The sequence below is a fragment of the Eumetopias jubatus genome, unplaced genomic scaffold (genome assembly GCF_037043125.1).
Source record: "Eumetopias jubatus isolate StellerSeaLion01/CBP00866 unplaced genomic scaffold, mEumJub1_p1.0 scaffold_15, whole genome shotgun sequence".
In the NCBI taxonomy this organism is placed as follows: domain Eukaryota; kingdom Metazoa; phylum Chordata; class Mammalia; order Carnivora; family Otariidae; genus Eumetopias; species Eumetopias jubatus.
The window spans coordinates 47,582,081-47,597,813 of NW_028274821.1; the positions used below are offsets into that span (position 1 = coordinate 47,582,081).

The 15,733-nt window shown below is 44.4% G+C and overlaps 1 protein-coding gene across 1 annotated transcript in view; it reads left to right on the forward strand.

The window, feature by feature from the left end:
- The window catches only part of MTAP (methylthioadenosine phosphorylase), a 43,870-nt gene that overhangs the window by 17,117 nt on the left and 11,020 nt on the right, over nt 1-15,733 (forward strand). The window contains exon 5 of the mRNA XM_028115194.1: nt 13,715-13,817. Coding sequence (XP_027970995.1) covers nt 13,715-13,817 — 103 coding nt within the window. The remainder of the gene's footprint in view (nt 1-13,714; nt 13,818-15,733) is intronic.

Sequence of the window (15,733 nt, forward strand, 5' to 3'; positions counted from 1 at the left end):
AGTTCGCTGTGGTCTGTAACGTGAATAGATAAGCGCTCTCGTAGGCACAAGCGAGTTGCTTCAGGTTTCCTTAACATTCTAGACACTGCTCCCTTTTTCCCTAGTGCCTCGCGGACTTTTTTGAAGTTGGTTTTTTCAAAGAAGATTCCAGAGGGGGTCCACGCATGACACGTATGAACTAACAGTGTTTCATCCACCTCCTTTTTCCCTTTTTCTTGTTGTCCTGTAGTGTCCCCGGTCCGGATGTTACTGACTGCCTCCTTAAGTGTCGGTGTCCTCCCCTGTCCCCTGTGTTTGCGGTAAACCAGTCGGTAGCTCTGGAGGCCTGCTGAGAACCAGGTTCACATTCTTGGCAGGAACCCTCCCTTCTTGCATCATATTGGCAGGCGTGTAATGTCCAGTTGTCTTTACATGGTGTTAAGATTGACCAGTTGGTTCAGGAGCTGGGGACTTTTTTGTTATTTAATTGTACAAGTAATATTTAATGTTCCTTTGCCAAAAAAAAAAAAAAAAGTCAGCAGTAATAGATGGCCAAGATCCTGGGCTTTTTCTGAATTTAGAAATAGTTGAAGAGGGGCACCTGGGTTGGTCGCATTGGTTAAGCATCCGACTCTTGATTTTAGCTCAGTTCATGATCTCAGGATGGTGAGAGCAAGCCCTGCATCAGACTCCACCCTCAGCCGGGAGTCTGCTTGAGATTCTGTCTCTCCTTCTCCCTCTGCCCTTTCTCCCACTCTCTCTTTCTAAAATAAACAAATAAATAAGATCTTTAAAAAAAAAAAAAAACTAAAGAAATAGTTGAAGAAATCACAAGGGAAAGTGGGTGGTCTGCGGGGCATCCCTTCCCACTGCCCCCTGTGCCCCTACAATTCCTGGTGAAAGGAACCACCTCCCAGGTTTCCAGATAGAGACAGGTGGCCACACTCAGTGCCTTGAATCAGTGCTGGGGAGAAGTGGCACAGAGTTTAAGCCATTTGGTGGCTCCTGTTGAAGTCCCCAGACTGTCACCTCTGTCCATCCCGCCCTCTCCATCTGCTGTCACTGAGTTTACTCCACCCAAGCACCTTCTCACCTCTTCCATGGGAGGAAAGTTTGTTTAGTCCAGTTCTCTGTGTTTTCTGTCTGTCAGGGGTCTCTTCTAATTTAGAGTCCATCAGAAGCATTCTTGATTGTTTCCCAGTGGAGTGAAACTGTTAGGTGGGACTGTGTGAAACTGACCATTTTCTAGGTCAGAAATGCTTGAATATCAGCAGTTTCATGTGGCTCGGCCGAATAAATAACGGGGGTAGACTAAAATCATTACATGCCCTTCACCCATCATTTTTCCTATTATTTTTTCAGCACCTGACACTACGTATGTATTGTTCATCTTTCTCTCTAGAATATAGGCCCTGTGAGGGCAAAGACCTTATTTGCCACTTTATCCCTAACAACACACAACAGTGCATGGCGTGTAGTTGCTCAGTCTTTTTAGAGCTATTGAATGAACATGATCATTCGATGGAAGAGGGAGGCTGGCATTCTTAACCAAGATTTCTGTGGTTGTCAAAGTCCATGAGTTTGGAGGTAATGACTTAAGAAAATGGTTGTAATATGCTTGTTCAATAAGGCAGGGTATGTGGGGCGCCTGGCTGGCTCAGTCAGTAGAGCAGGGGACTGTTGATCTCAGGGCTGTGAGTTCAAGCCCCACATTGGGCATGGGGCCTACTGAAAAAAATAAAGCAGAGTACAAAACTCCCTATTCAGACTGATCCAGATTTATAAAGTATCGTAGATGATCCTGGATAGAAAAGTCTGAACTGGGTATTAAGCCTCGGACTAATTTGTTACTTAAATGATGTAACTGTACGCTCATATTTGCCAAATCTTTTCCTCATATATAGTAAATGTAGGTGTTTCACATACTGGCTCTTTCAAGAAAGCAGTTGGGGCAGAAAGGGAGAATAGAAAAGAAAACAGGTGTTACATCATATCTAGTTTCATTCTGTCGTAGCAGTCCTTAGTCGTGTAACCTTAAGATCTTTTGGTATCTGTGTTCTTTTATGTGCTGTGTGGATAACCTGACTCCTTACTCTTTTTTTTTCTTTTTTAAGATTTTACTTATTTATTTGACAGAGAGAGGCACAGCGAGAGAGGGAACACAAGCAGGGGGAGTGGGAGAGGGAGAAGCAGGCCTCCCGCCGAGCAAGGAGCCCGATGTGGGGCTCGATCCCAGGACCCCGGGATCATGACCTGAGCCGAAGGCAGAAGCTTAACTGACTGAGCCACCCAGGCGCCCCTGACTCCTTAACTCTTGCCTTGGGAGTTCAAAGTCTCTATCAAATGCCTTTTATGGGATCTAGCACCTGCTACCTGCCTAGTACATGGGTGCCATTATTGTGAATGTGGCCTGTTGGCTGCAGGGGTCTGCAGTTAACACTATGTGGTAACAACAGAAGAAAAGTTCTCTGAAAAGGAGGATCCCAAAGGGAATATCATTTAGAAGCAATCTCAAATTTTATATTGATGTGACATATTACAATGGCAACATTTTGGATTTATTGGGCTAGATAAGATATTAAAGCTAATTTTACCTCTTTTCCTTTTTTAATATAACTGTTAGAAAATTTAAAATGACATTAGGTGGCTTGTGTTCTATTGCTTTTGGACAGTGTTTCTGAATGACACTGCCGTTGGCTCAGTCAGTTCACCAAGCTTGGGTGCATACGTGATTTACCATATGTTTGTCTCAGAAGAGAAGAGAATGAGCACTTTTCGCCTTATGAGTAATGGCCTTCATTGTACTAATAACACATTCTCATAAGTGAATCTTGGTGTGTTCAGGGAGGCACCTGCTGGGTCCTCTCGGTGCCGACCTCAGGCCCAGAATGCTGAGCTAGAGGCTGTGCTGCCCATAGCCTGAGCTTCCCGCAGCCAAGCACCCAGCCTCAGCTTGGGGAACGAAACTGCAGCGTTCTGCAAAGCCACCCAGTGGATTATAGCCACGGGGACAGGAGCCCTGGATCAGGAGGTTTTGTTTTGGCTCTCTTTAGCCTCAGGCACGTCTGTGGCCCACGGCCCTCTCTCTTCAAAGTCCAAGTTTGAGCTCCACCATCGCTGAGGCTTCTTCTCCCTACCCAGTCACCTCTCCAGGCACTGATCCGGAAACACACATTTGCTAATTGCTGCCACTTTGCTGGCACATTATCTTAGGAAAAAATATCCTCGTCCTCAAGGGGTCTTCAGAGGTTGAGAGGGATCTTTTTAATCTCCCTAACATAAATTTGTGATAAAGAATCAGGATGGAGGGGCACCTGGGTGTCTCGGTCGGTTAAGCTCCTGCCTTCGGCTCAGGTCATGATCCCGGGGTCCTGGGATCAAGGCCCGCATCGGGCTCCCTGCACAGCGGGGAGTCTGCTTCTCCCTCTCCCTCTGCAGCTCCCCTTGCTTGTGCTGTCTCTCACTCTCTCTCAAATAAATAAAATCTTCAAAAAAAAAAAAAAAAGAATCGGGATGGAGTAGTGTGGCTGTTCTTACTTAATAGACGACAGAACTAAAGCACGTTACTTTCTCTGCCCTCGGTGCCCAGCGTAGGGAAAAACACCACCAACCTGGTCCACTGGCCTGGCTCTACATACCTGAGAGGCCATTTACGTTGAAGAGTGACAGGTGGCTTTGACGTTAGGGTTGTTTTTAAAAACGTTAGATTTCTACTCTAAAAATGGAATATGCCTTTAAAGGAGTCTGGTGGGTTGGAAGCTCTTTTAAGAAAATAAGCTCATTGTCTTCTGAAAATAATTTTTTTTTTCTCTCTGCTATGTTCCTGCCTGTGAAAAGTTGAAGGCCTGGGCCTGAGAGAAGGGGAATCTTGGGTGTGGCTGACCCGGAGAGAGCAGGACAACAGACAGGTGGGGAAGGGAAGGGCTCCAGGTATTTTTGGGGTGTGGGCAGTTGGGCTTCTCTTCCTCAGACATGCAAGGAGATGCCTTAGCTAATATTCAAAGTGAAAGTAATCCTCTTGTGTTTGTGATTAGGGTAGCTGTGGAAATGCAAAATGGATCTCGATCTAGAATTTAAATACCAGAAATTTTGTTGTTGGTTTTGTCATTTTCCTATTCTCAGTGTAGAGGGATAGGTTACTTGACTCTGCCCTTGCCCTGGGTCCGGGGCTCCATGGGCGATGTTCCTCACAAAGTTAAGTTAAAAACAGCAGCTGATAACCGAGAGCTTGGAGGAGGCTCGTCCACAGTCGGTGTCTTCGGTGCCTCATACCTCCTGATGAATGGGGTTTGACGAATCCATTTCGTCTACCTCGATGGAGGTCCTTGTTGTCAGAGCCACGAGTCGTTTGACAGTCCAGGATCAAACCTGGTTGAGAATGGGACTTGTTTCACTTCTGGATGGTCATTCCACAGTCCATCTGGACTCGGGAAAGAATCTGACCTTCCGTCTGTCCCAAGAGACCATTGTGAGGCTATTTATACTTTAAAAGGCTCTCTCAAGGGAGATGCTCCAAGATCCATAATTTGGGGGTTCTTCTGTGGTACAAACCTTTGTATGTGTAGCGTGTACCTGTCACCGCAAACTGCTCTCCGTGCCGTGCACGGTACACGTGGGTAGAGAATTGCAGCAGATCCACACATGACCTCTCTCCTCTTCACCATCAGCCCCGATCATTACCGTGGAAAGGAACTGAATTCACCATATATCTATAAGCTGTTGGGAAAGATGCCCACATTCTATTAAATTGTTTTTGTAAAAAGATGCAGATTAGGGGCGCCTGGGTGGCTCCGTCATTAAGCGTCTGCCTTCGGCTCGGGTCATGATCCCAGGGTCCTGGGATCGAGCCCCACATCGGGCTCCCTGCTCGGCGGGAAGCCTGCTTCCCCCTCTCCCACTCCCCCTGCTTGTGTTCCCTCTCTCTCTCTCTGTCAAATAAATAAATAAAATCTTTAAAAAGATGCAGATTAGTAGGACCCATTCAACTGCTAGGGCTATCAGAACTATCTCAAGCTGTGCCCAGCAAGCATATCCTTTAAAGACAAGGATAGGATTCTTACTTCCTAATAGTGGTCTTTATCAGGAATGTTTTACATTGATAAGGACTTTGGGTTTTGTTTTTTTTTTAATTTGTTTTTTTGACAATGAGAAAAATACAACCAAAAAATTAAGATGGAAAACAGCAGGGTGTGATTCCCAGCGGCAGATGTTTTCTGCGAAATGCTGTTACCACGTTGGCCTGGTATGCCTGAGGCCCCCGGTTAGGTTCTGCTTGAAGAATGCTGTGGGAGAAGCCCCAGCTTGGAAGTGCGAACCTCCAGAATTGTTTCCTGGCTCTGCCCCCAAATTCTTCTGTCACTTAGTGTCCTCATTGCAAGATGAGGGTGCTGTGTTCTGATGTCTGAGTTGTGATGCCCTCCCTCCTCGGAGAGTCCTGCGTTCACTACATTAGGGAAAGTTTTGGCGAGCTTGGCTGCAATACTTGCTGGCTTATTCATCAGGAAAGTCCCACAGTACACAAAGTGGTAAGGGATTATGTCAGTTTATTTCCCCTTCCCAAAGCCCTGGGCTTCCCCTCTCGGCCTCAATCATGAGGTAAGATTGTTGGTCCCCGCCCCTGCTGAGGACCTGCCTGGAGGTTGAGGTGTGCTCTGATGCCCATTAATCACTAGCCTTTGAACCTCTGGGGCAGGGCATGGATTTTTATCCATACTCTTGGGGGGTTATGGTAAACAGTTGCACAGGAAGCCCTCCCTTGGCTCTTTTCCCATTCTTAGCAACTCTTTGAAACCCTTACTGTCCTCATGGCTTCCTGAGGCATAAACTGACCATGTTCTTTCCCCCTCCCTCTCACCAGTCACTTATGCCTGCCCTCGGTCATCTTCCTGCCCACACCTGTCCTGGGAGCCGGGGTAGCTACTGCCATGGTCCCAGCATTTCCCACGTTCTGCTCCGCAACCTAGCTCTCTTATTACTGCCTCGCCTTCTGTCCCTTCTCTTAATAAAATTGTTGATAAGCTCCCAATTTTTGAGGTACTACTAAGTGCCACAAATCACTTAATCCTATTCACCTCGTTCAAGGGTAGTTTTCCCAGGTTATAGTTGAGGAAACTTAAAACTCAAAAATATTGGTCATTTGCTAGTAAGTGGGACCTGTGGAGTTTGAATTCCATTAGCGTCCAGCGTCTGTGACCTTACCCGCCCTTCCTCACACGCACACTTCCAGCTCTCCCCTCCCCCTTCACATTCACTCTGGCCACTAGATCCAGGACAGGGTCCCAAAGATACCTCACGCTTTATAATTCAAGATTTAATTATCCTCTGTGTGGCTCAGTGGGTTAAGCGTCTGCCTTCGGCTCAGGTCATGATCCCGGGGTCCTGGGACCGAGCCCCGCATCGGGCTCCCTGCTCTGCGGGAAGCCTGCTTCTCCCTCTCCCACTCCCCCTGCTTGTGTTCCCTCTCTGGCTGTCTCTGTCAAATAAATAAGTAAAATCTTTAAAAATAAATAAATAAAAATATAATAGAAACAAAGACATGATCAGAAAAGTGCTGGAGGGGCACCTGGGTGGCTCAGTCTGTTGAGCGTCCAGACTCTTGATCTCAGCTCAGGTCTTGATCTCAGGGTTGTGAGTTCAAGCCCTGCACTGAGCTCCATGCCCATTGTGGAGCCTACTTTAAAAAAAAAAGAAAGTGCCGGAAATGGAGCTTCTACTCCTTTCTGGGCGGGGCTGCCGCAGAACCTCATTGTTCATTGGAGTTGTTAGTGGGCAGTGATTATTAGTACCAGCTCAGAGTTCACAGCACAGTCCAGGGGGAAGGAATTTCCTAACAAGCTCTATGTGTAGAAGACTTCAGCTCTTCCGGTAATATGATGTCATTTTTTCCTAGTTCCTTTTATCATCGATGCTAATGATCTTTGACATGTACCTAAAAATACCTTGTCACCTCTGTGGTGGTTTCTTCCATTGCCTTTGTACTTAGTATCCCTGCCCACTTCCCTCTCAGTGAAATATTAGTGTTTATTATCTGGTTACATCTATTCTTCTGAACATGAAGTTGTTTTTTCTGGATAATTTTGAAGTGAAAGAAAATATGAAGCTCTTCCCACATGTCAGATGCTGTTAAGTCCTGGATGATTCACATTCACATACCTATTGCTGGTAGAGATAGTTACAACTCTTTTTATTTTTTATTTTTATTTTCTTTTAAAGATGTATTTAGTTTTAGAGAGAGAGAGCAGAGGGAGCAAATCTTCAAGCAGAGTTTGTGCTAAGCGCGAAGCCCGATGCCGGGCTCGATCTCACCACCCATGAGATCATGACCTGAGCCAAAATCAAGAGTCAGACGCTTAACTGACCAAGCCACCCAGATGCCCCTCGAACTCTTTTTAAAAGGCAGTCTGACTCAGTAAGTTTTAAAATATGCATGCCTGTCCAACAAGCCTTCCCTTTTGTGGTTTGCAGTCCTAAGAATAAAAGCACCAAATGGTGTATTTTTCTAGACACATGGAACCAGGATGTGTGTATATTGTTTCTTAAGAGCAGCCTAAGGCGGTGGTTGAACAGCTGTGGAATGTGGTGAAGTTGTAAACGGGATTTGTTAAAGTTACATACATTGACCTGGAGCCATGTCCCTGCTACTTTACGGTGAAACAAAGCTGCTTCTGTGGGCCTAACTATGTTCCTGGTGCTGCTAATTATCACAGCATTAGGAAACATCATGTACATACCTTTTACGTCCCCCTTGTACAGCTGAGAAAACTGAGGCCCATTGAGATTGTTACTCAGCCCCTATGTCAGAGCCAGGATTTTGTTACCGTGCTGTTGCTTTGCGTGCTCTGTTTAGCAAGACCTCATGAAAAGTAGAAAATAAGAGAAAACTGTACATGTTTATTAAACAGTGTTGCCTCCTTGCTGGGATATAAACATCATACGTTTTTCTCCTTTCTTGTGGCACCATAAGCACTCATGAGATCAGAGCAATGGAGGGATCTTAATGACATGTATCCAAATTTGGAAGCTCTCAGTTCCTTCTGGTTAAGAGAACAGATTCATTCCATGTCATAATGGGTTGCCATTCATGTCATTCATGTCAAAATTTCCTCTACTTTTCCTGACTGTCATTTTAATTTTTGAAAGTAATAATTAAGTGTCATTTAATTTTGAAAGTATAAGTGGGGCAGGGCGGGGCGAGGGGTGGATGGAAAGGGATGCAGAGAATCTTAAACAGACTCTACTCTCACCTCAAAACCCAGATGTGAGGCTCAGATCTGAGGGCCCTGAGATCATGACCTGAGCTGAAATCCAAGAGTCAGATGCTTAACCAACTGAGCCACCCAGGCGCCCCTCCCCACTGCAGTTTTAAATTCTCTGCCTCCCCCCTCAGCGCCCTACCTTTCTCCTCCAGATGAGAACCCTTTGTACCCTAACTCCATGACCCACATCTTCTAGGATTTGACCCTTCACTTATTCACATGCTCGCAACAGGGGTGCTTGGGTGGTGTAGTTGGCTGAGCATCTGACTCTTGGTTTTGGCTCGGGTCATGATCTCAGGGTTGTGAGATCGAGCCCGGTGTCGGGCTCTGTGCTCAGTACGGAGTCTACTTGAGATTCTCTCTTTCCTTCTCCCTCTGCCCCTTCCACTTGTGCGCGCTCTCTCTCTCTCTCTCTCTCTCTAAAATAAATAAATCTTTAAATAAATAAATAAGCATGCTCACATCATGCTGTCCATAAATTGTGCACCCACACATGTATATACACCTAGACATTTAGAGGGCTCATTCTTAATCCTCTTGATCTTAAAGTTAGGCTTATTTCCTAGAATATAAATATCCTTTTGATCTAACCAGTTGGTGACCTGACCTTTTTTGTTTTGTTTTATTTTGTTTTTTGCCATCTTCTGTTTGTATACTTTTAAAATTTTTAACTTAAATTGTCTTTGGTGTTCTAGTGTGTGCTAAAACTAAAATGCTGTCCAACATAACCTGTGTTTTAGAGCTTTTAAAGAGTAATACATATTTGTAATGAGATGAAATGAAAATAGTATAGGAGGGTTTATGGTAAAAAGTGAAACCCTCCTAAGTTTCTGGTTACTTGAAGGGAAATTTGGTAAAATCTGTCCATTAAACTTGAAGATGTGAAACCTTTGCAACAGTTCCTTTTCTTGGTTTTTTGAGGAACATGTACAAGGTAGCTCATGCAGAGATACCGGTGGTTGTACCATTTTTAATTACCCATTTTTTGTATAATAATTTAAATATACTGATATATCCATGGCCTTCTATTCAGAACTTGAAACAAGTAAATTTCTATGTGCTGACACAGAAAAGTCTTCAAGATCTATCGTCATTAACTAAATCAAGCATATTGTGAGACAGTCCATATTACATACCATTTATATATTTTTTAACACACCCAAAAAATATGTTTGTGTGACTCTATAGGAATTCTAGAAAAAGAGCAGTTTATCTTTTTCTTCTCTCCTAGCTCACAACATGAGCTAACCATCTCTCTTAGCTTTCCACACGTGTAGTCAGATACCACCGTGTTCTTCCTAACGGACATAACCCTCTGCCATTGCTGGCAGTGTGGTTTATTTAAGCTGCCTGCTAGGTGGGAAATTGGTTGTTTTCAGCTTTCTGTTTGTATTAACTGTGGTTCGGTTAACATTGGTATGCCCAGTTACCTTTATATTTGTGTGAATACGAATTTGTGGTGGCTGTGATGACTTGCTGCAGAGAACACTTCCACTTGCCCTCAGAGCTCAGGTTTTAATGAAAAGAGGGATTGGGGCACCTGGGTGGCTCAGTCACATGGGGGTCCGACTCTTGATTTTGGCTCAGGTCATGATCTCAGGGTCGTGGGATCGAGCCCTACATCAGACTCCGAGTTCAGTGGGGAGCCTGCTTGAGGATTCTCTCTTTCCCTCTCCCTGCTCACATTCTCTCTCTCTCTCTTGGTCCCTCCCCGCCCTTCTCTTTGGGGTAAATAAATAAATCTTTAAAAAAAAGAAGAAAGAAAAGAGAGATTGGGAGGATTTTTTGTTTTATTTAGGTTTCTTGGAGACTCAGTTTGAGTTTGTCCATGCGCATTACTGTTTAGATATCTTTTAAGTGACGTGGGTAGAGTCATTTCCCCAAAACCATGCTACTTATGAGCAGCCGTCGGGCCTGCTCTGCTGGTAGATGAATTGACTCATGTTCCTGCATGCTGTGGCTTGTTGGGGACATGTGCTTCCTCAGAGATGTGCAGTTGCATTTGCTTCTGCTGTAGGACAAGTGTTCTCCTTGTTGCTTGCAACTCCGCTTTTCCTCAGAGGCAAATTATTAACAAATGGCTGTCTGAGAGCTGATTCAAGAGTCTACCAGTCAGTCTACCAGCCGATTCAACAACCTGTCCATCAGCCTTTTTCTGGTCTTTTCTTTGTCCTGTGTGTGCAAGTGCCCGGTGTTCTCTCCGTAGCGGTCTTGAACTTACTTCTCTCTTTCCGGTGCACAACACAGTTTTGCCTCCTTCACTCTCCCATGGGCAGTTTTTTGTTCGGATGCACACTTCACTTCTCTTAGTATGTGTCCCTGTTTGATAGCCTCAGGCGGTTTTTTGTGTACCTTCGACTTGAGGGTCCATACACGTCAGGCTCTGAGGTGGGCACATGAGAAGTACAGAAGCAGATTTTCCATAAATAGTAGCTGCTCGTGCTGAGCACTTGCTTCCCATTGTCTCATTCCGTCTTCACGTCGACCTTAGAAAGTAGGTATTATTTATTCCCCATTTTAAATATAAGAAAATGGATACAAACTGAGCTGCAGAGAGATCAGATTGACTTTTCTCTGAGGCACAGTTATGGAGTGAGTGGTAAAGCCAGCCAAGTCAGTCTGTCCCAGAGTCTGTTTTCCACTGGGGTCCCAAGCTAATGGGGAGGTGAAATTTGCAGTCCCCTTGCCTAGCTGGGAGGGTTTGCTAATGAAGCAAGAGTTGGGGCCAACCTTCAGGATCATTTCTTTATTACTGTGGGAGCCATAACTGGGTTGACTATATCCTAACCCACATAAGCACGTGCATTAGTGTCCTGTAGGTGCTGTAACAAATTACAGTTGACCCTTATACAACATGGGGTTAGGGGTGCTGACCCCTGTTCAGTTGAAAATCCATGTATAACTTTTGACCTCCCCAAAACTTAACTAATAGCCTACTGTTGACCAGAAGCCTTACTGATAACGTAGTCGATTAACACATATTTTATCTTGTTATATGCGTTATGTCCTATGTTCTTATGATAAAGTATGCTACAGAAAAGAAGGTGTTATTAAGAAAATCATAAGTGGGGCACCTGGGTGGCTCAGTCGTTAAATGTCTGCCTTCGGCTCAGGTCATGATCCCAGGGTCCTGGGATCGAGCCCCGCGTCGGGCTCCCTGCTCAGCGGGAAGCCTGCTTCTCCCTTGCCCACTCCCCCTGCTTGTGTTCCCTCTCTTGCTGTCTCTCTCTGTCAAATAAATAAATAAAATCTTAAAAAAAAATCATAAGAGAAAAATACATTTACATACTATACTGTATTTACGGGAAAAAATGTGCTCCATCTCCCCCCCCCTATTGTAAATCCTATGGCTCTTGGTCAGAATTTCATTCTGCATTAGTCATGCCTTATCATTTTATGCTGGACAGGAGTATTGCTGTTTATAGTGATTTTAGCCCTGAAACCATTAAAATGTTGGTATTAGAGTCTTCATTTCTTCCTCAGTGCTCCGCCCTTCACTTGCCCCTACAGGGCTGAGTGCACTGAGGCCCCGCCTCAGCCATAGCTTCTCCTTGGTGCCGGGTCCTTGTTTGTCGCTAGCTCCCGACCTTGCTTCTGAGCTGCCGGCAGCCGTCTGGACATCTTGGTTGGCTTCATCCTCCCGATGCCTGTACAAATGGGTGGATGAACTACATTTTATGATTGGAAATAGAGAATCGAACAGATATGGCAGTTTGCTCTAAGCCCTGTAGTTAGTAGTTAAAGAGAAAAATGTAAAATGTTCCACTTGACAGAGGGGATGAACTGTAGTAGTAAGTATTGAGTGTATGTGACATAACATAAAGCATAACACATGTTTTGTCTTAAGGTAGACGTTCAGAACAAAGAGAAGCGATTAGGCAAAGAAGGGGTAGAAAGAGAAGAGAGAGGGATGGAGTTAGGTAAGGTGGGGGTGTTGCATGGACATTTATGGAGGTATAGCTGCTGGAGGTTTTTGTGACCCTGGTTTCGTATACTTCATCATGGTGGTAAATGACTCATGGAAGGCTGAGACTAAGCCAGAGCTGGAGTACGTGGCCCCATTTTATTGGTTAGTTTTACAAACAGAGGAAAGCCTCTGTTTCTGTGGGCTAGGACGGCCATTTGACCTGTTCTTCAACCCCATCTGGAATTGCTTGGGGGTTAACTTGGCCTTCCCCCAAAACACATATGACAGAGGGCTGGGAGGAGTCCAGGCTAGGTTTTCATCCCTGCAGGGCACTGAGACCTCATTATGAAGCCAGGTGGCTTTGGTGCCAGATAAGTGTCACTGTTTAGTATGTGACAGGATGGAAGGAACAGGTGAATTTTGGTAGGTGGGCGTGCCAGCTGTATAAATCCAACCAGTGTATCTCTCCATGGTGTTCCCTTCCCTCCCGCTCCCGAAAGCAGACATGAAGTGGCCCACCTTCCCCTGCTTTCCCTTGGGCTGTCCCTCACCGGCCCTCCCCACCATAGGAAAGATGAAGACTCTCTTTCCTGTATTACTCATGAGTTCAAGTTGAGAACAATATAAAGGACACAGAAAGTACTTTATTCTGAAAACTTTGGGTGAAAAATTGCAGGGTGACTTGGCTCTGGGTTAATTTTAGCCTTTCTTTTGTGGATTCAAAAATGTTCTACCAGGAGCTGAACTAAGGTTTCAGAACTAATTACGGTGAGTAGAGGAACAAGCTAGATGAGGGGGCAGTGAGAGTCCCGCAAGTGGGGCAGGACAAAGGGCTGCTTTCTTCAGTGGACCAAAGGCATGAAAAAATACGGTCGGGGGTGGAGGGCGGGAATTAGCCTCATTTAGAGACAGGCCAATCAAATGTAAGGTTAGGACCTTGTTTGGAGCTTGAAGCTAAAAAAGCATTAGTTAAAAAATAAAAGATAAGTAAAAAAAAATAGGACATTTTTGAGGACATCAGGGAAATTTGCATCTGGTCTGTGTATTAGTTGGTATGGAGGAATTGATATTTATCAAATGTCATCATGACATTACAGTGAAAAATCCACATATTTTGGTCCATCTGAAGTTGGGGTGAAACGACAAAGTCTGAGATTTGCAACCATGGAAAAACTAACAGATGAAGCAAGTTTGACAAAGTTTGAATTGTTGAATCTAGATAATGGACATATATGGGGTTCACTGTACAACCCCTCTATGTCTACCATGATTGAGAATTCTGTAGTGAGCTCTTAAGGGTTTTACCCAGCCTCCTGAGCCCAAAGTTGAGTTGTACCTACAATCTGCTGTGGTTGTTCTGTCAGTCACCAGACCACACACACCAGCCCAGAGCCAGATACTGTCCTGAAGCAGCTTTTCCAACAGTTGCCTTCAGCTTATCCAGAGCTATCGATTCTGGAGTGAGAACCAAGGTGTTGACCTAGATACCATGGATTCATCAGCCCCCAGAGGATGGAGTGAGGGCTTTTTTAAAAACAAACAAACAAACAAACCTTTTCACTTTATTTTGTAGGACCACCAAAAGGCCTCAGACCTTCTATGATGGAAGTCATTCCAGTACCAGAGGAGTATGCCATATTCCCATGGCTGAGCCGTTCTGCCCCAAAACAAGAGAGGTTCGTAGTCTTTCTGGAAGGTGCGCCAAAATAAGTCGTAAGGGCTTGGGGTGGCATTTAGAATTCGATTAATTGGCTAAGCAGGTAGGCCCTCTTTCCCTCTCCAGTGTGCTTCTTCTGCAAGGTTACTAGAAGACTTTCCCTTTGTTAGTACTGCCTCCACTACTCTCAGTCATCGATAAGCTGAGTCACTCAGAGTTGCAACCTACCTTTTTTATAGGTTTTGATTTTGCTGTCAGAATACCTTTTAAATCATTTAGCATATTAATCCACAGTGTACAGTCTGGAAAAAGATTACTTGGGATCAAATCTCTGCTCTCGTGCTTAATAGTTGTGTCTTGTTGGACAAGTTACCTAATGCCCTTGGGCCTCAGTTTCCTCATTTGGAAAATGAAGGTAATGGTACATGTATCTCACAGCACTGTGTGAAGGATAAATGAGTGAGTCATTATTTATAAAGTGCTTTGAGCTATGCCTATTAGTTATGAGATATCCAACAACTGCTTTTATGAATTCAGTTTTTGATCATCTGTAAATTGTCAGATTGGCATCATTGGCCTTTGAGGCGAGTTTGGCTATTACTGTCCAGCCTCCTCTCCAGGATTACAGTAAAATCTTAGAACTAAGTGGGTAGCCCTTTAGTGGAAGTACATAAGCATTTTACTCATTCAGATATTAACGCCTACATATGGAAAGTAGATTTATTGCAGCTTTTATGTTCAGCCCTGTGTAATTGTATAAAAGTAGTTTCCTCATAGTTTACAGCAAGGGCTCCTTAACCTCACGGTGGTCTTAAAAGTCTAGAATGTGAAGCCAGGAGTCAGGGGGAGCCATTTCAGATATACCACTGCTTGTTGATTCTGATTTGTGTGAAAATACACTTTTTATTTGTTTAAAAAAATGGCAGGTTAAGTGTGTATTTGGGTATTTGGGATATGTATGTTTCCAAGTAGTTATCAGCAGAATATATCAAAACGTTGCTCCTAGTCTTCTCTCTGAAATGCAGATCTGTCCACGTAATAAATTTGCTTTCCAGGGGTAATTAGGTATGTATAAGATTCTTGTCCATTTCAAAATAGGGAGAGCTTGGGAAGAAATAGACCAGGGAGAGAATAGGCCTGAGGTTGTGTCTCACAGAAAACACTGAATTCAGGTGCTAGCAGCAGAGGTAGGGTAGGGGAAATAAATACTAATGAACTAATGATGTAAACAGAATAGATGCAAATGTGGTGGCTTGGCGATCAGCAGTTGGAGACTGTTTGCCGTAACAGAGTTTAGCCTCCCTTGAGCCAACATTAACTCAGCTATTCTTGGCCTAGCCAAGCCAGTGAACCCCTCCCTGCCCCATGTAAGACTAAAAGAATGCTAGGAAAGGCGGTTTAAGAAAATGGGAAATGGGGCGCCTGGGTGGCTCAGTCATTAAGCATCTGCCTTCAGCTCGGGTCATGATCTCAGGATCCTGGGATCGAGCCCCTCATTGGCTCCCTGCTCAGCGGGGAGCCTGCTTCTTGCTCTGCCTCTCCTGCTCCCCCTGCTTGTGCTCTCTCTCTCTCTCCCTCCCTCTGTGTCAAATAAATAAATAATTAAAAAAAAAAAAGGAAAGTGGGAAAAATAAGCCTTCAGAATATAACTTTATTCCTACATACTCTGAAAGAGATTTGTAAATATTGTCCAGAAATGTAGAGTAGATGGTGCTGCCCCTTGGCAATTATCAGTTTAACTTAAAACATTCACATGACCTTTCATGTATGGATGTGGAAGGATTGTCAAGGTGAATTGTCAAGTGGCAAACAAGATTTCTGCCACTTGTGTTACATATAAAGAGGTAAATATGACAATATTTATCTGCAGATAGAGTGTTTTTAAAAAATTGACCCAAAGAGGGGCGCCCGGGTGGCTCAGTCAGTTAAGCATCT